The sequence below is a fragment of the Sinocyclocheilus grahami genome, unplaced genomic scaffold, assembly GCF_001515645.1.
Source record: "Sinocyclocheilus grahami isolate Dianchi unplaced genomic scaffold, SAMN03320097.WGS_v1.1 scaffold31.1, whole genome shotgun sequence".
Classification (NCBI taxonomy): domain Eukaryota; kingdom Metazoa; phylum Chordata; class Actinopteri; order Cypriniformes; family Cyprinidae; genus Sinocyclocheilus; species Sinocyclocheilus grahami.
In genome coordinates this window covers 4,244,399-4,264,224 of record NW_015505210.1, presented here as the reverse complement: position 1 = coordinate 4,264,224, position 19,826 = coordinate 4,244,399, and the positions used below count along the sequence as shown (strand labels likewise).

Sequence of the window (19,826 nt, the reverse complement as noted above, 5' to 3'; positions counted from 1 at the left end):
AGTCTGTGTATTGTTTTTATCCTTGTAACTGCTGTGTCTTTACCCTGTGCTGGTGTGGATGTTAATAATAGTCAACCATTTATTTCAATAAAGTCTGGCAGACAGCTGTTCTCATGTTGTGAGTTTCCCTGTGCTGTGAATCTGACCCTCGGGTCTACTGAATCTGCACACAAAGCATGAGATCCAGATCACATCTTCTGTTGTCCAGTCCTTCAGCTGTTTCACATACTCATGCCTTTGTGCCAGACTCCTCTTACCCCTCATTAATAAAGCATTGTCACCTGAAAAATACCACTGACTGGTTGTTGTTTCTACACTACTAGAGTCTGTTAAACCCCAGAAGAACAGCACTCTATTCTCAAACCATATGTGCAGCAAAAATCATTCAGAAAGCCACACACACATCTCACTTCTTTCTCATTTTGATTCACGCAACTGAAGGTCTTGATAACGACTGCATGCTTGTAGTGTGTACAGGTGTAACGGCGTGCATAATTTAGAATTTTAACTATAAAATTATTTTTCAGAAATACTTATAGAGTACATGTCAATGACATTTTGAAATTTATGTTCATTATAATTAAAATTTTCATTACAGATTTTTTTTTCAATCGCTTGGACATTTTTCAACACAGGTGACTTTATCAAAGCGAGCACAGCATCAGTGTCTGTGGATAAACTGTGGATCATTATCATTGCTTTGGCGCAAAATGCATTCACTGAAGACATTTGTCAAATTACATGCATTCTTTCTCACTTCGACACAAACACCACCAAAACTTCATGTACTACACAAGCCAGTTTGCACATGTTTACACACTGTTTTCAAAACTATAAAACTGAAGTTCAAGCACAGTACAAAACTGAATAAGACAATTCCTGAAACAAAGACACGTTTCTCAAAACTTTGAACACATTTCACCTGTTTTCACACGTTCTAATTTACTCAGTGTTTTCTGCAAAACTCTACACAAGAACGGCATCATTTTGCACAGGTTTAACCATGTTCTCATTCAGAAAACACAAACACACAATATAATTAACTCAAGCATAAAAAATTAACTCAAACAGACACATTTATCCATGTGTGAACATTCAGCAGCAAAACTGATGACACAGAATCTCAGGCTGATATGAACAAGAGCACAGCTGATTATGTGATTTGGAAAATGAATCCTGGTAGTGGGAGACAAAGATGAATTGGAGGGGAAAATAAAAACAATGGGGATGAGGTCAAAGGTCATTAGCTGCTGATGAAATACAAAGCACTCTAGTTGAGCATGTTCTTCTGCATGGACTGGCCGTGAGGGAAGTTAGCCTACAGCTCATCTACAAGTTTTCAATACTACTTACACAATACACTTACAATATAATTACAGTACATAGCAGCAGTACTTCAGAAGAGAGAGCTTTCATTATTCTATGTACAGTAAATACTCTAGCACATGTTATGCAGCCTCAAACTCATTACTGTTGGACTGATTTGTAGACAAGTATGTACTGTATTTGTGCAGAACTGAGAGACGACTGTCTAGGGGAGGCAGAGAAGTGTTTTGTCAGAAGAACAAGTTTTGTCAGCAGAGCGCGTACACACCTCACGCACCGGATGCCGTGCGCGGGTACAAAGACAGTTGGACATAGTGGTGAATTAGAGGTAAAAAATGATATAAATACTGTTGGGTTTCTGGCACAAACCGATCGTTTCGTGTCTTAGGACATCAAGGGTTTAATTTGGATTTGTCTGTGCATGTTTTTTTTACGCTCATAGATTTTGTTACCACTGCCATGCATTATACGACTGATAGACTGCAACGGTTAAAGTTAAAAATCATCATATTTGTTCTACTGAAGAAACAAAGTCACCTACATCTTGGATGCCCTGGGGGGTAAGGAGATAAACATCACATTTTCATTTTTGGGTGAACTATCCCTTTAAGTATGGGCGATATTGAATTTATTAAAAAAATATATTTTGATATTAAATATAAACTTTAAATTGTTATATGTATTTATCATTTTGAATTTATTTAAAAAAACATTTTGATATTAAATATAAACTTTAAATTGTTATATGTATTTATCATTTTGAATTAATTAAAAATATATATGTTTATATTAAATATAAACTTTAAATTGTTATATGTATTTATCATTTTGAATTTATTTAAAAATATATTTTTATTTGAAATATAAGCTTTAAATTCATTAAGTCATTGAGTTTGTCTTGAAGTTAAAGTTGATCTTGAAATAAACTCTAAAATTAACTTTGATTTAAATGTAAAAATTAATATTTTTTTAATGATGGCTGATCTGGGTAAAATCTATCCATAAAATACATTTGAAAAATAAACTTCTATGACACAAAAGCGGCCAAAGTTGAAGAATCAGCCATATATCAGCATTATGTAGATTTCAGCATCAGCTGTTGAAAAACGGTGTCCGTTGAGCACTAGTCACCTGCATCGGTTTGAACTGAGGCCGCTGAACTGGTTCAACACGTTCCTGTTTGATTAAAGTGCAGCGTTAAAGCCAGCAGTGGCATATTTAATCCAGGGTGGTCTGAATGAGAAACAGCGCGCGCTGTCCTTTAATACGGCTGATGCTGGATTTGATAGAGAGCCTTTATTTGAACACCTGCCGCTCTGAGCGACAGGTGCAAGCGCAGGAGCGGACCAGACCACCACATCACCACATCCTGTACAGACTCATAGAAAGGACATTCAAACACCGCTCTCTGGAGGTTAACACTTATTACACTTTTGCATCAGATACTAGTTTTGGATTGTGGTCTGTGCTGGCCAGTAATCTTATTTCATAGCCTTGAAATATCGAAGACTGTGCAAAGAAAAAAAATAGTTTTTCAACAGTGTCTGATGATGTACTCGCTGTTTTAAAATAAACTTGCAAAAAAGTTTCATTAAATGCAGCTGTAAAAAAAATGAATGAATAAAGTGATTCCAGCTGTCTGTGGCCTTGATGAATATCACAGGAGGCTCTATTCACAGCTTAAAGTGCTCAAAGAGTTTACTGTTAACATAAAGCACCTTTTATTTATTAGCATCTGACATTCATTTGCTCAACTGTATGCAAACGAAGGGGTGGAATTCAACACATTTGCTTTTGTAAATGTTTTCTCTCCATCTGTTTATTCATTTTATCTGATGTGTCCGCAGGCCGACCTCAACTGTAACATCCTGGAGGATTCTGGAGCATTCTACGGCGTGACCAGTCAGTACGAGAGCTCCGAGAACATGACCATTACCTGCTCAACAAAGGTCTGCTCCTTCGGGAAACAAGTGGTTGAAAAAGTTGAGGTGAGGAGTGGAAATAAAGCTTCTGTATAAAAAGATGTTTATAAACATTCAAATGTTGTCATATTGAAAATCAACTCAATTTACTATATATACGTATTGTTTACTTATTTTACGCCATATTACTATTAATTTGCGTATAATCTGATTAGCATTTACTTTTTCATTAACTCAATTTTTAAAGTTCATCTTATATTGTAATTATTGTAATATTTATTCACAAAACATTTTTGAAATAAATATTTTTTAAACAATTTTTCTAGTATCTTTTTAAATGGTTTTTATATACAATTATATGTCATTTTATTTGCATATATGTAATGTTAAAGTTCATTTAATATATTAAGTATTATGCATTATATTTAATATAATTTAAATGTAATTTTTTTAATACAATTATTACATTTCACCACACAATATTAATATTAGTATACTATACTATATTATTATTAATATATACACATGCGCATATATATGTACACATGCATTTTATGTAATTTTGTATTTTTATATATATAATATATTGTATAATATGTAATTGTATTTCATTTTAGATATGCATGTAATTCTAAAATGTCAACCGTATTATTTGATATAAAAAATTTTATTTCAATAATTTATTTTTTGTCTCTTCTGGTAGACAGAGTATGCGCGGTTTGAGAACGGCTGTTTTGTGTACAAGATCAACCGGTCTCCCATGTGTGAATACATGATCAACTTTATCCATAAGCTCAAGCACCTGCCTGAGAAGTACATGATGAACAGCGTACTAGAAAACTTTACCATCCTACTGGTAGGTCCTACAATTCCCATGTCATTTGTAAATGCACATGTGTAAATATGACTATATATTCAGCGTCAAATGTGGTCTTGTGTTGCCGATTGCTAAAAGCATCAATTCCTGCACCGTTCGCGCAGGTGGTGACGAACAGAGAAACTCAAGAGACCCTACTGTGCATAGCCTGTGTGTTCGAGGTGTCCAACAGCGAGCACGGCGCTCAGCATCACATCTACAGACTGGTCAAAGACTGAATCTCCTCGACTCACACGAGTAACACTCAGAACAGACTGCTCACAGAGAGTGAAAAAAACTCAACAGTGGAGACTTTAAACTCACTGAGGCTTTTAGGCCACACAGCTGACGACCGCCGAGGATGGCAAAGCCTAACGGACTAAGAAAAGCCTCATTTTAAGTGGCTGTGCCTCTGCCAGTCCCACCTAGAAGGCTTTTGTCATGTTTTGGGTGAGGTCTGGAATGAATAATTACATTATAATTTGTTTATCACTTGTGTTTTGGTGTTTGTTTCTTTAACCTGTTGTATGCGTGAAATGGTACGGTTTTGTTACTTTGTTCGGATGTCTGTTTAACTTGGTTGATGTTTTAAACCAACATTGTGTTTTTGAAAGAACGTTGCTTATATAAAATCGTCTTGTCATAGTACATGAAAGCTTTTTTCTGTTGTTCAACCTTTTAGTCTCACACTACATGTCAAAGACTTCGCCCCTGGTATTTTTGACCGTTAGTGGATTTAACTTTAATGAAAGAGCATAAAAAGGTACTGTATTATTTATGTGGAACTACCTGCCTTACACTGCACATGGGCTGTTCCAGTGTGACCTACAGTTATATATACTAAAACATTAAGAAACAGATCATTTTCTTAAAGGTTGAATCTTGTTGTTGTTTTTAAAGTTTCTATTAAGAAGTTTATTTGTGAGTTTTCTTTTGCATTTAAAGCCGAAGTAGGCCTATGTCATGTCATTTTCTGTTTAAAATCATATCCCAGATACACAGACTGTGAGTAAAGCCATTCGTCTGTTAATTTTCGCGAAAACTATAAAGATTCTCTCAGTTGCACTATGAAAATTCCCCCATTTGTTTTGAATGACCCGTCTAAACTCTGACTCGACCAATGGCGTGAGTTGGGGGCGGGGTTACCTGTTCCATCAATCACGTATTCGGAAAGCTGTTTTGAAAAGATTTACTAGTGAGTTTCTTCTTCTCACAAGATATCATCATATCAGAACAGGCTACACAAGAAAGGGAATTTACACAGCAAAATCACCAAAGCATCTCGTGCCTTAGTGTTTATCATCGCAGACGTCGTCTAATTGTGAGTAAAAGCAGGCTATATAACCTCACTTAATGTATGTATTTTGTCCCACATTTTTGTCAAGCCAGTCTAAGCGAAGTTAGGTCCCATCTCTCTCGTACACCAAATAAACACATTCTATCACTTCTGTTCATGCCAAGTGAAAGGTGTTGAAAGTGCCTTTTGTGTGTTTTTCCAGCTCAGAAAATTGACACCAAAAAAAAAATAATTTGAGTCAGATTTGGATTCTATCACCATAATGCCTTTGACATTTTAAAAGCGGGGAGAAAAAATAATTAAATCGAAACCTGATAGAAAAATGTTACTGCTCTCTCATTTTGATGGAAGGATATTTTAATTTTAGTAGGAATCAAATGACAGATCAGGAATTTCTCATCTACAATAAGAAAGCAGTTCGTTATGGTGTCATGTATATAGCGGAAGGGATTTCATGTACACAAAGGCATCAAGTGAAGCGACTTTAATTACAAAGACAAGCAGACTAATGAGTGACAGTTCACGTGCTGAAAGAGCCGGCATTACTGTGGGTAAAATGACTCCTGAATCTGAATCAAACTCTGTCTTATTTACCACATAAGATTGTGTTTTGTTTGTTTTTTGTCAGCCATGTTTTACATGATTTGCAGAGTATCTGCAACTGCATTAAAAGAGAACACTAATGTATTTGACGCAGTTCTTGTTTGTTTGTTTGTTTTCAGAACCTTTTGTCTGGAGAGCACTGAAACGTTCAGTTTGGTAGCTGTTTTTAAATAGGTGGACTCGTGTCAAATAATTGTTTTCAGTTGTGTATACTTTCCTTGAGGGGAAGAAAAAAATAAACTTTTAGTGTTTGTACTGCAAACTGTTTCTATATTCTCTCCTGCACTAAATAATTTATAGCATGCTTGTTTACACACACACACACACACACACACACGTTGTTTTTGAGAAACAAATATAATCACCATTTGAATTACATGTGCACCGAAAGACGGTAATTTGCAACTAGGCGGATGTACGGTTACTTCCTCTACAGTCAAAAATCTGGGTGTTATATTAGATAGCAACTTGTCTTTTGAAAATCATATTTCCCATGTTACAAAAACAGCATTCTTCCATCTTAGAAACATTGCCAAGTTACGAAACATGATACCTGTTTCTGATGCAGAAAAGCTAGTTCATGCATTCATGACCTCTAGACTGGACTATTGTAATGCACTGCTAGGTGGTTGTCCTGCATCTTCAATAAACAAGCTACAGATAGTCCAAAATGCAGAGGCTAGAGTCCTTACCAGGTCAAGAAAATATGATCATATTACTCCAATTTTACAGTCTCTGCACTGGCTACCTGTTAAGTTCCGTATCAGTTACAAAATATTATTACTTGCCTATAAGGCCCTTAATGGGTTAGCTCCTGCATACCTAACTAGTCTTCTACCACGCTACAATCCATCACGCTCCCTAAGGTCGCAAAACTCTGGACTTTTGGTAGTACCAAGGATAGCAAAGTCCACTAAAGGAGGTAGAACTTTTTCGCATTTGGCTCCCAAACTCTGGAATAGCCTTCCTAATCCCGTTCGGGGTTCAGACACACTCTCTCTGTTTAAATCTAGATTAAAGACACATCTCTTTGGCCAAGCATTCAAATAATGCATCTCATAATCTTTTACTGCAGTCATAATCTTTTACTGCAGTTATATCTAATCAAATGCACATTATTATTCATTAGTTTGGGTTAAACAAATCATTTTTGCTTGGTTGGAACAGCAGCTACGCTAATTATGTTTGTATTTGTTTCTCTGTCTTTTGCCACGGGATTAACATCCCGTGGTAACTAGGATTCACACATATATATATATATATATATACACACACACACACAGATTATTATAACATTATTATTATTATCAATAGACATATATCGACAGGTCTACAGCACAACAGAACTCTTGATATAATCCTGACGGTTTATTTCACCAGGAAAGTTGTCTTTTGCCCTCTCTCATCTGGGGATATTACAGCCTAAATCCGCACTGACCGATGGAAAATCTGAACATCCGGTTATGCACAGCTGGACAAAACCAGTGTAGTGATTTACGTTATAGCCACTGACCTTTTTCAGACTAACAATAATACACCTCCCTCTAGTGAAGTACTTTACAGGCTTAGGCCTACAGTATGGTCTAAAGCTCATATTTTATCAAAATGTACATTATGTCATCAGTAGACGTACTAGCAATTTAAAGAACTAGTAACACCAATAATACTAACAGATTATAGGTTATATAATGTTTCATGTGGACCAGGGTATTTTGTGTCATGTTAGGAAAGTTATTTTCTCACTGGGGCAAGTCGTCAATTGTTTTAAATGTTACACATTTATGCAGTTTAATAACAAGGGATTCCCAAATGGTTTTGGTCAGCCAAACCTCTTTGACCTGAATATTTACTTGAAAAGAGATTTGAAGTTAATGTTTAAATAATTTCACAACACATTCAGTGTTCACAGTTCTCTAATTGGTTAAACTAAGGAAAACTAAGAAAATATGTCAACACTTTGAGTGTTTTATTTAGATTTTTATATTTATTTTGTTAATTTTTTTATTTTAAGTTTACATTTTTATGATAAAATTATTTTTGAATTTGAAATTGAATTTGGTTAATGACATGCAGGTAAACTAATAAAATGTCAAATTTTATAGCCTAGAATTTTGTATTTTTCATTTATTTTTAAATGAATATTCTATTTTTATTATTAACGTTTTGTGAACTCTCAACCCCCAGCGGTTGATGAATTTCAGTTTGGAAAACCTTGAATTACAACATTTGTTAGTCAAAATAAAGATTTAATATTTTTGTGTTAGTTAAGCCTAGAATTTTGTATTTTTCATTTATTTTTAAATGAATATTCTATTTTTATTATTAACGTTTTGTGAACTCTCAACCCCCAGCGGTTGATGAATTTCAGTTTGGAAAACCTTGAATTACAACATTTGTTAGTCAAAATAAAGATTTAATATTTTTGTGTTAGTTTCAAAAATGACTTTGTGATTCATGGATGTTTTGTGTGTTTACATTGTGCTGAAACGTCGATACAGGCGGTTTAATGACAGCTTCCATTGCGACAACTTTCCCATATTCAGTCCTGTGACAACAAGCCCCGTTATTGGTCAACATAAGTTCTGCGAAATCTATTTTTCCATTGCGGAAATGTTCAGATGCATTTTTGCTTACACAGAAATGCTTTCAAAAATAATGGCGTAAATGGAGTGAAAAAGTGACCACTAGCCCCTATATTCACAGCATGTGTTTATGATCATCTGAGTGCATTATTATCTATTAAGAGTGAAGTTGGAGTTTAATGTCATGTGATGTTGGGACTCGATGGGGTGGTGCCTGAGCGCTCAGAACCACACTGCTGTAGTTCAGAGACAAACACAACTCGGTGAAGAGCGCGCGGGACGCGTGTAACATTTCCTGAATGTGAGAGTGGAAAGTAAAACCGGTTCCGGGGACTTCGATGTGAGTTATCATGGAACAAGAGGAGAGCAAAATCTCGGTGTGGGTATGCCGGGAGGAGAAACTGGTGTCCGGGCTGTCCAGACGCACCACCTGCGCGGACGTAATAAAAGTGCTGCTGGAGGACCAGAACTTCCAGAAAGGCGCGATGCTCACCGGTACTCCGCAGTCGTACTGTATCGTGGAGAAATGGAGAGGTTTTGAGCGCATTTTGCCGAATAAAACCAAAATCCTGCGGTTGTGGAGCGCCTGGGGCGACGAGCAGGAGAACGTGCGCTTCGTCCTGGTCCGGAGCGACGCGTCGCTGCCCAACAGCGGACCGAGGAGCGCAGAGGCGCGGGTCGTGCTCAGCAAAGAGAGCCCTTGCACTACCAGAGCCACCATGCAGATTTCACAGGACAAACAGCGGAGGATTGTGCGGAAGGCTTTTAGAAAGCTGGACAAAATGAATAGGAAGAAAGAGGAGGCTTCGAGTGACAAATCATCGGCGGAGAAAATAGAAACGCTCGTACATCTCATAGTTTCGCAGGATCATACTCTACGACAGCAGATACAGCGAATAAAAGAGCTGGATAATGAAATCGAAAGGTATGAATCAAAAGTTCACTTTGACAGAATGAAAATACACGGCGTAAACTACGTGCAAGACACTTATTTGCTCGAACAAGGCTTGGATACAGAGTCCAGCGCGCATCCGGACGCGTCCGTTGCGCAGTTTGAGGAATACGCGGCACGCTGCGACCAAGTCATTCAACTTCAGGAGGAACTAGCCGAGAGGGAGGCTCTGATGGAGATACTTACAGGTGAAATACAAGAAGAACTCAACCACAGGTGGATGAGACGGCGACAGGAGCAGCTTTCCAACAAAGACGCGGAGAGCACTGGAGAAGAAACGGCTCTCAAGGTGACTTCGGTCCCTGTTGTTCCGGACCTCCTCACAGACAATGAACTCCAATTAGAGGAGGAGAGGATCAAAACACAACTGGATACGAGTTTATACATCGGGCTGCGCTTGAACACCGATCTGGAGACGGTGCAGAGCGACTTGGAGATGAGTCAGGAGCTTTTGGACGCGAAGGAAAAGGAGTTGCGGGAATTACTCGAAAAGGTTCACAGATTAGACGAGTTGGAAGGGACACAGGCGGATGACAGCAAAGATGAGGGAGAAACTGAACAACTGCCTTCCGTAGACAAAGACAATGTTTGGGTAGAGCAGGCGAGGGGACTGTCAAAAACATGCACCAATGATGATGATTCGGACACCGGACTGAGTTCAATGCACAGCCAGGACTCGGATAACGCGCCTGTTTGCGAGTCACTTGTGTGACAGGACGCTGTGGAAATCGTAAAGGGCCTAGAATCGTGTATGTGGCTCCGCGTGAATCATTCGATACAGCGCGACCTCAGGGAAGATTTCACCTCTATTGATTTCACCAATGTTCTCTCTTCATAAGAGAGGAACGCATGTAAATTATACCAATGTAGTGTTATGATCGCCTCACTCTCCAATTGCCTCACTTATACACACGGAGAATAGCTTGTAATGTGCAGCTTATCAAATTATAACGAAATAACCAATGCATTGACTGTCCACTGTGTGCTGACTAATGTTGCAATACCAATACTATGTATTTGTTTTACGTAGCCTTATGTTTAAAAGCTAGAATTAGAGTTTTGTGGGTTTCTAATATATATATATATATATGTACATTATATATGTACAATGTACATTTTGAATATATATATATATATATATATTCAAAATGTACATTGTTAAATATTGATGACTCATCCTGCACTACACTACACTGAACTCAGATGTTCTCTAGAAACAAGTAGATAAAACATTATAATTCTTGGCTGTGATGTACCTGAAGTCTATTTGCTATTTAAAAATAAAAAAGGATGAGGCTTTCAATATGCCACACTTCCTTTTAAACAGGAAATATGTCAACAGAGGAAAGAAATCAGTGTAGCTGTATTTACATCACAAACATGAACCATGATTTGCTAGTCAGTTGCAGGTGGTATTAGGGGGTGGGGCATTCTGACTCTATTAAGCATCTGATTGGACAAAAATCTGTGTAGTGCAGGATGAGTCATCAGGATTTTTGGTCAGTTTTACCAGAAGAAAATCTTTTTTTTTCAACGTTTAGCATATAAAATTCCTCATAGTTAAAACACATGGACTAAAACCACAAAACTCTCATTTTGATTTAATGGGGTCTTGAGAATTATTTATTGTACAACATTTAGGCAGATAAAATATCTGCATTAAGCAACTATGTGCTAAATCACTTCCATTTTCATCAGCGGACTAATTTGAACAATTTGCTATCAGCTTTTACCCGAGGAATCAATTTGATTAACCAGAAAACATCCTGAGCTGTAACTAAAGTTGTGGGAATGAAAAAGTGCGTGTGACGCACTGCTGTTTATTCATACTTCTGAGGAGCTGATGCGTGAATCCCTGTTTGCTCACAGCTTTCCAACAAAGACGCGGAGAGCACTGGAGAAGAAACGGCTCTCAAGGTGACTTCGGTCCCTGTTGTTCCGGACCTCCTCACAGACAATGAACTCCAATTAGAGGAGGAGAGGATCAAAACACAACTGGATACGAGTTTATACATCGGGCTGCGCTTGAACACCGATCTGGAGACGGTGCAGAGCGACTTGGAGATGAGTCAGGAGCTTTTGGACGCGAAGGAAAAGGAGTTGCGGGAATTACTCGAAAAGGTTCACAGATTAGACGAGTTGGAAGGGACACAGGCGGATGACAGCAAAGATGAGGGAGAAACTGAACAACTGCCTTCCGTAGACAAAGACAATGTTTGGGTAGAGCAGGCGAGGGGACTGTCAAAAACATGCACCAATGATGATGATTCGGACACCGGACTGAGTTCAATGCACAGCCAGGACTCGGATAACGCGCCTGTTTGCGAGTCACTTGTGTGACAGGACGCTGTGGAAATCGTAAAGGGCCTAGAATCGTGTATGTGGCTCCGCGTGAATCATTCGATACAGCGCGACCTCAGGGAAGATTTCACCTCTATTGATTTCACCAATGTTCTCTCTTCATAAGAGAGGAACGCATGTAAATTATACCAATGTAGTGTTATGATCGCCTCACTCTCCAATTGCCTCACTTATACACACGGAGAATAGCTTGTAATGTGCAGCTTATCAAATTATAACGAAATAACCAATGCATTGACTGTCCACTGTGTGCTGACTAATGTTGCAATACCAATACTATGTATTTGTTTTACGTAGCCTTATGTTTAAAAGCTAGAATTAGAGTTTTGTGGGTTTCTAATATATATATATATATATGTACATTATATATGTACAATGTACATTTTGAATATATATATATATATATATATTCAAAATGTACATTGTTAAATATTGATGACTCATCCTGCACTACACTACACTGAACTCAGATGTTCTCTAGAAACAAGTAGATAAAACATTATAATTCTTGGCTGTGATGTACCTGAAGTCTATTTGCTATTTAAAAATAAAAAAGGATGAGGCTTTCAATATGCCACACTTCCTTTTAAACAGGAAATATGTCAACAGAGGAAAGAAATCAGTGTAGCTGTATTTACATCACAAACATGAACCATGATTTGCTAGTCAGTTGCAGGTGGTATTAGGGGGTGGGGCATTCTGACTCTATTAAGCATCTGATTGGACAAAAATCTGTGTAGTGCAGGATGAGTCATCAGGATTTTTGGTCAGTTTTACCAGAAGAAAATCTTTTTTTTTCAACGTTTAGCATATAAAATTCCTCATAGTTAAAACACATGGACTAAAACCACAAAACTCTCATTTTGATTTAATGGGGTCTTGAGAATTATTTATTGTACAACATTTAGGCAGATAAAATATCTGCATTAAGCAACTATGTGCTAAATCACTTCCATTTTCATCAGCGGACTAATTTGAACAATTTGCTATCAGCTTTTACCCGAGGAATCAATTTGATTAACCAGAAAACATCCTGAGCTGTAACTAAAGTTGTGGGAATGAAAAAGTGCGTGTGACGCACTGCTGTTTATTCATACTTCTGAGGAGCTGATGCGTGAATCCCTGTTTGCTCACAGTAAAGAGGAAGACTAAAGTGATTTCAATGAGACTGCTCCAATTAAACTAAAAGCAGTCTTCTAGACATACTTTGCTGTTGTCATTTCTGGTTACTTTTTTTTATTTTTTATACACATTCATTTTTTAGTCACAAGGGACCTTTTAGATCAAATGATCATTTTGTCATTGACTAATCTCACTCAGTACATATGATTTCTCTATTGCAACTAGTAGCAAAATTATCAAGTGGAACACCCAAATATGTTTATGAATGCTGTTGCAGCATTTAATCTCAATTTGTTGGGTAATTTATTAATTATATCATTACATGAATTATTACGTCAAAATCAATCTTTAAATTTTTTTGCCTATGTAGTACAAACACATTATAAAACAAAGTCATATACTCACTTAAAACATGCCAGAAACTGTACATTTTACTCCAGCATGACCTCAGCATCATAACCAACACAGAGTTTCTTAAGTTTGGGCAGGGCATCCATCCAACGCAATGCAGCAGAGTCACCGAGTTCAAGGATTCTGTGGTGTATGAAGAGGATTTAAGAGTTAAGCCTTAAATGTGATGTTTTAAAAAAGAGGAAGAACGGGGAAAGAAGTGCCCTCCCACTTCATTCTCAAATACGTTGAGTTTTAAGGGATGAATTATGACATTTGGAAAAGCCCTAATATGTCAACTTCCTCCGAATTTGCAGATAAAAGAAGCAATTGTATAAAAAATGTTTTATGTTCCATCTCTACAAACTTATAAAAACTCAAATTAAAATTGAATGAAAGTCCTCTGTTTATGCTGTATGATTTATGCTCTAAAATAGAGCCATTTATTTGTTGATAAATAATTAGTCATTTAAAATAAGGCAACTCCATCAGAAGTCATATAAAGGGAAAATTATGGGCCTGGTTTTCATGCTGGCAGCAGTGAGTTCTGTGATTAAAGTCGAAGAGGAGGAGGGGGACAGATGATAAAGCGCCATTAATCTGGATTGGATTGAACCATTTCAAATAAACAACAGCTCTGACTGGTTTGGAAGAGATTCAAGAACAGCTGGACGAGCAGAGATGCACAACGTGCCAATGTGGGACAAACAGCGGCCGTGTTGAATCAGGCGACACGCTGAGAATGACATTCAACAAAACCTTCTGGATTATTCTTGGAATCGTAGGAACTGCTGTATTGTACAAATGTAGATCTAATGTTTGGCATTATTTATTGTCCTGTTTATCTGTGTAAAATAAAAGCAGGGGTTTTGTGACAATAAACCAGTGTGTTTATAGGTGCATGCACAGCCAACACAGACTCATTACACAAGCATAGTACAGTTTTGGCAGGATCAAAGACATGTCATTCAAAAAGTCCTCTAAGTACTTTAAATTACATCTCACAAGGAGACAGTAATTCAAGAAAGTTCATTTCGAAGGGGCACATTCAATAACCGCTGTCATTCATTACAGGAAGTGATGCGTGAATGATTGACACATAAAAAAAAATACCTCAAAGGCAAAAAAGTGTGTCAATTTTGGACTTAGCATCAAAGTCAATGCATGGAATGAGCTGTAATTGTTGTCTTAGATTCAGTTTAGATTACCACAGCGCAACAAACTAATTTGAACCTCTGCGGCTAGAATTAAACTGCCATTGTTAGCAGTATGTAGCATTTAACAAAGTAAAACAGGCTATGCAGCTTTTATTTTAAGGAATTATAATTTGTTTGAACTTTAGGTTACCAAAGCAACCATTACAAACTTTGGTCCATCATTCATACATAAATATATACATACATTTCCTCCGAGTAGGCAAGGGATGCAGTGTCATATTGGATGAGGGAAAAAAAAAATCACATTACAAAAATAAAACAACGACAATATTACAAAATATAACATTAAAAAGTGTATAAATCACTCGTTTTTCTAAAGAAACATTGTGCTACAGCGACACCAGCGGGTAAAGTTACAACAGGAGTCCGCGTCTCTCTCACCTCCCCTGAGCCCATTCAATTTTAACAGACCCCCTAAAAGAGTGTGGTGACTTTGGTGGTGGGGAGGGGGGAAGGGGTAATAGAGATGAATGAGGGAAAATCACGTGAGAGGAGGCAATGCCTCCATCGCGATATGAATGAATATGATTGGTTATGGTTGGCTGTGATTGGTTCATGCGATTAATCCCACCTCATGTGTTCATGCGCATTCGTGAACCAGTCTGAATGAACAATATAATGGCATTGATGGGAAGACTCATTTAAAAACGTAAACAATTCAAACACTTAGTCTTAGATATAACCACTTTGTTACGTCAAAATTAGACTTGAAATGGCCTGAAAACACGATCTGTGGGAGTTTTTAGTGAGTAAACAGCTTGGTCAAATGAAAAGTAATTCTCTGTGTCTGTGACCAATATTTACTGAGCTTTGATGACTGATGAACCGAATGATTCAAAAATAGTTAAAAGTTAACTATTAAAAAGAATAGCTGAACATACCTTCACAAATACATTTATAGTTTAAATTGTTACTGCCTTGAGTTATTATTTTGGAATAAATGTAAAATGCCTAAAAACACTAACTTGATGAGATTCATACTTGGCTTTAATAAACAGAATATTGATTACATTGTTAATGTACAAATATAAAATATAAAACATTTCTGGTAATTTCTGGTAGTGTAAGTAATGTTTATTTAACCAAGAACATGTGACTGGGACAGGAATTTACATTTGATCAAAAAAAAGTAATAAAACTTCAGAACACCACCGCACACCATTGATGTACATGTAACAAATTTTTACATTTTTTACATTCAAATCACATAAGCAAATTACATTTTAAAATATATTAAAATAGAAAACAGATGTTTTTACTGTATTTTTCATCAAATAAATGCTGCCTTGCTAAACATAAGAGACTTCAAACTTTTAAACAGTAGTGTATATATATTAAATGTGATATATGTGAAATGTCAGCTGATGAACTTGTTATATATTCAGCAGCTGGGAATGAAGCACTGTTCAATTAGCACACAGCTGCAGAGCATATTACAGCACCCAGGTGCACAGACACACACACACACACACACACACACCTGCCCGGGACAGTAATGGTGTATTTACAAACATGTTTGTATGGAAAAGGAATGAAAGGTGTCATAACTTGACAGTGCATATTCGGGAAATGAGCCAAGAAGCTATACAATATTCACACTAAGCAATATATAAAAGTACTATATGCAATATAGAAAGGTTTGAGAGAGCACATACGCACCCAACTATATATAAAAAAAAGAAGAAGAATGTTTCATAGTCAGAATGAACACTTGGAAGGCTCTGCATGAATGTTTCAAAATACAGAGTGAAAAGCTCTGCAAATGCTATGACACATATGCAGGTGCACACGCCGACTGGCAGATTGAGCACTGAAATCTCTCAAAGACATCGTATGCCCTCATGTGACTTACAAAAGAAGATTATAAATAATAGTCTCCTCGGGCAATACCTCAAGAGAAGATTAAGTTAGAACGGTAGTGAAGTTTAGTTCAATTCCAAACACAAAGCACACAGACAGGGTTGCCAGGATATAAAACCCCCCCCGCCCAATTGCTACTAAAAACTACCGCGGGAAAACCGCGGACTTGGCAACACTGCACACAGACAAGATGGTGAAAATATTAAAGCTAGCAGAGAATCTGGCTATATCACTCGCAAAGATGAATTTATTTCCACCTGTTCTGCCATGTGACTTGTTTTTTTTACATTACTTGGCATTGTATCAGGACTATTTTTCCACTTATATTATGATTGGAACACTGTTGTAAACAATAAAATTATACTAGAAGAAAATAACATTAGAAATACAAAAAAACGAGAAAAACAAAATAAAGGATAAATTGATTGCAATGCATAAACATTTAAATAAAATGTGTTTTCATTGAGTTTTGAATGTGGGAAGAGATGGTGGGGGAGGGATTTGTAGTATCAAGAGGCCATCCAAAATAAGGTGTTTATTTCTCTACATTTAACCGCAGTGATTTACAGTAAAGGAATGTGAGTTTGTAATAAGGATTACTCATTTACAAAAGGTAAACTCATCTGGCCCGTTGCCTTGACCCCAGTGACAGCCAAAGACAAACCCAGTCAATGAGGAAACAAGTTTTGGCTGAGACACAATGTTCCTCAGAACGTGTTTTCTACGGAGTTCTACTTCACCGCATTTTAATCGTTCTTTTATGTAAAAATGTGTTTATGGCACATTTCCACCATGCAATAAAAAATAAAACGGAACCTCCGACGTCTAATCTGACAATTGTGACTTTTTTTGAGAAAAACGGAATTGAGAGATAATTGTGAGACAAAAACAAAGCAAAACAGAATTGCAAGATTTAAACTGTGAATTATGAGAAAAAAGTCAGAATTGCAAGATATACACTCAGAATTGTGAGAAGAATTATGAGTTTATATCTCATGATTCAGACTTTTTTCCCCTTTAGAATTACAAGAAACACATTCCGAATTGTGAGATAAAAAGTCACCATTACCCTTTTTTATTTTAAATATTTTTTTAATTCCATAGCAGAAATGGGCTTCCTTAGTTATTAACCTATTTTTGATGTTGCAGCATTTTTGTGTTTAAAAATGCAAGACACAGGGCAGTCTGTTTTTTTTAAAGTTTTTAAACTATTTTTAACTTGAGAGTGTTTATAGTTTCAAAAGACTCAAAACAGTTCAATAAAAAATGCAACAGTTAAATACAAATGCAAAAATGCTCTCTGTGTGACAAGATGACATTACGACAAGACTTGATCACTTCCCGTGTTTTCCCAGAGCACCTGTGTCTGACGCTGAGCTCCGTCTGCACTACAGTAACAGTCTCAAATCGAAAACACACAGGGTGGAGGAAAACTCAAGGAGCATTGAACAGGTTTTCAGCAGAACAAGTTGGGGCACTTGCTCTGGGGAAAAAAAAAAGAAGACGAACTTGCTTCCACTTTTCCTGTCAACGATCGTAATCTCACTAATCGGAGTCACTAATCTTAGCCTGTATGCAACCTGGTGGTAAACAACCACGATGCAAGCATACTTAATTGCTCATGTTTTTATATTTCATGTCAAATGTCAAAAAATATGGTTTGAAGAATTAGCTAATTGCTTGCGCATTTCTTCACCTGACCCTGAGGAGAAACAAATAAGTGCATGCTGACAGATGATGTGATTATTGTTTTCAAATTATCACCTGCATCACAACTAATTGTGGTTCTGATCACATGAACAAAGAACATGGATATAGCTAATGACAGGGTATCTGCAGGATTTTTAAGCTCAGATTTAAGACTTTTTAATGCCTGCACAAATAAAATTAATACTATATGAGCGAAGTAGGACAAAGTCTATGGTAACACATTAAACTGTATAATGACTGCAAAAAGCATGATTTACAGTTCCACACTTCAGCCTTCAAACCATTTTTAAGTCAAAAGTATAATTTACATTAATTTAAACCATTTTTATCAATCAATTATTATATTAATTAAATAACATATAAATATATTTTACTGTCTTAATTTTTTTAATTTTTATAATGCAATGTCTTCTTGTCGATCCACCAGTTCACATTTAAAAACATGTTTTTTTTACATTGGTCTGAACAAAAACAGCAGACGGGCGGATTGAAAATACACATTCATTCTCTGCCAGAGCGGTTTTCCCGGTAACAGCTGTAAATAAAGCAGCGCAGCATCTGACTTTAAACGTGAAGCGCTCATTTTATTCAATTAAATTATAGCCTTTTGAAGTTTAATCGTTTCAAACCATATTTAAGTTCATTTTTAATCGCTTCAAACCATTTTTAAGTCAAAAGTATCATTTACATTAATTTAAACAATTTTTATCAATCAATTATTATATTAATTAAATAACATATAAATATATTTTACTGTCTTCATTTTTTAGATTTTTATAATGCATTATATTTTTGTCGATCCACCAGTTCACATTTAAAAACATGTTTTTTTTTTACATTGGTCTGAACAAAAACAGCAGACGGCCGGATTGAAAATACACATTCATTCTCTGCCAGAGCGGTTTCCCCGGTAACAGCTGTAAATAAAGCAGCGCAGCATCTGACTTTAAACGTGCAGTGCTCATTTTATTCAATTAAATCATAGCCTTTTGAAGTTTAATCGTTTCAAACCATATTTAAGTTCATTTTTAATCGCTTCAAACCATTTTTAAGTCAAAAGTATAATTTACATTAATTTAAACAATTTTTATCAATCAATTATTATATTAATTAAATAACATATAAATATATTTTACTGTCTTCATTTTTTAGATTTTTATAATGCATTATATTTTTGTCGATCCACCAGTTCACATTTAAAAACATGTTTTTTTTTTACATTGGTCTGAACAAAAACAGCAGACGGCCGGATTGAAAATACACATTCATTCTCTGCCAGAGCGGTTTCCCCGGTAACAGCTGTAAATAAAGCAGCGCAGCATCTGACTTTAAACGTGCAGTGCTCATTTTATTCAATTAAATCATAGCCTTTTGAAGTTTAATCGTTTCAAACCATATTTAAGTTCATTTTTAATCGCTTCAAACCATTTTTAAGTCAAAAGTATAATTTACATTAATTTAAAAAAAATTGATCAATCAATTATTATATTAATTAAATAACAAAAATATATTTTACTGTCTTAATTGTTTAGATTTTTATAATCCATTATCTTCTTGTCGATCCACCAGTTCACATTTAAAAACATGTTTTTTTACATTGGTCTGAACAAAAACAGCAGACGGGCGGA

General features: G+C 36.2%; 2 protein-coding genes across 2 annotated transcripts in view; both read left to right on the top strand.

Moving 5' to 3' along the window:
• Nucleotides 1–6,257, top strand: part of LOC107575311 (transcriptional enhancer factor TEF-1-like) — a 32,947-nt gene extending 26,690 nt beyond the window's left edge. Inside the window, exons 9-11 of the mRNA XM_016261712.1 lie at nt 3,174–3,314; nt 3,952–4,104; nt 4,230–6,257. Coding sequence (XP_016117198.1) covers nt 3,174–3,314; nt 3,952–4,104; nt 4,230–4,343 — 408 coding nt within the window. The 3' untranslated portion in view covers nt 4,344–6,257. The remainder of the gene's footprint in view (nt 1–3,173; nt 3,315–3,951; nt 4,105–4,229) is intronic.
• Nucleotides 6,258–8,787: 2,530 nt separating this feature from the next.
• Nucleotides 8,788–10,596, top strand: LOC107576594 (ras association domain-containing protein 10-like). The gene has a single exon (XM_016262747.1). It carries the CDS (start codon nt 8,937–8,939, stop codon nt 10,248–10,250), a length of 1,314 nt encoding a protein of 437 aa, XP_016118233.1. The 5' UTR covers nt 8,788–8,936; the 3' UTR covers nt 10,251–10,596.
• Nucleotides 10,597–19,826: the final 9,230 nt, after the last annotated feature.

What these genes read in the sequence shown, in the direction of transcription:
- LOC107576594 (XM_016262747.1), top strand. Translation starts at nt 8,937, where the DNA reads ATGGAACAAGAGGAGAGCAAAATCTCGGTGTGGGTATGCCGGGAGGAG.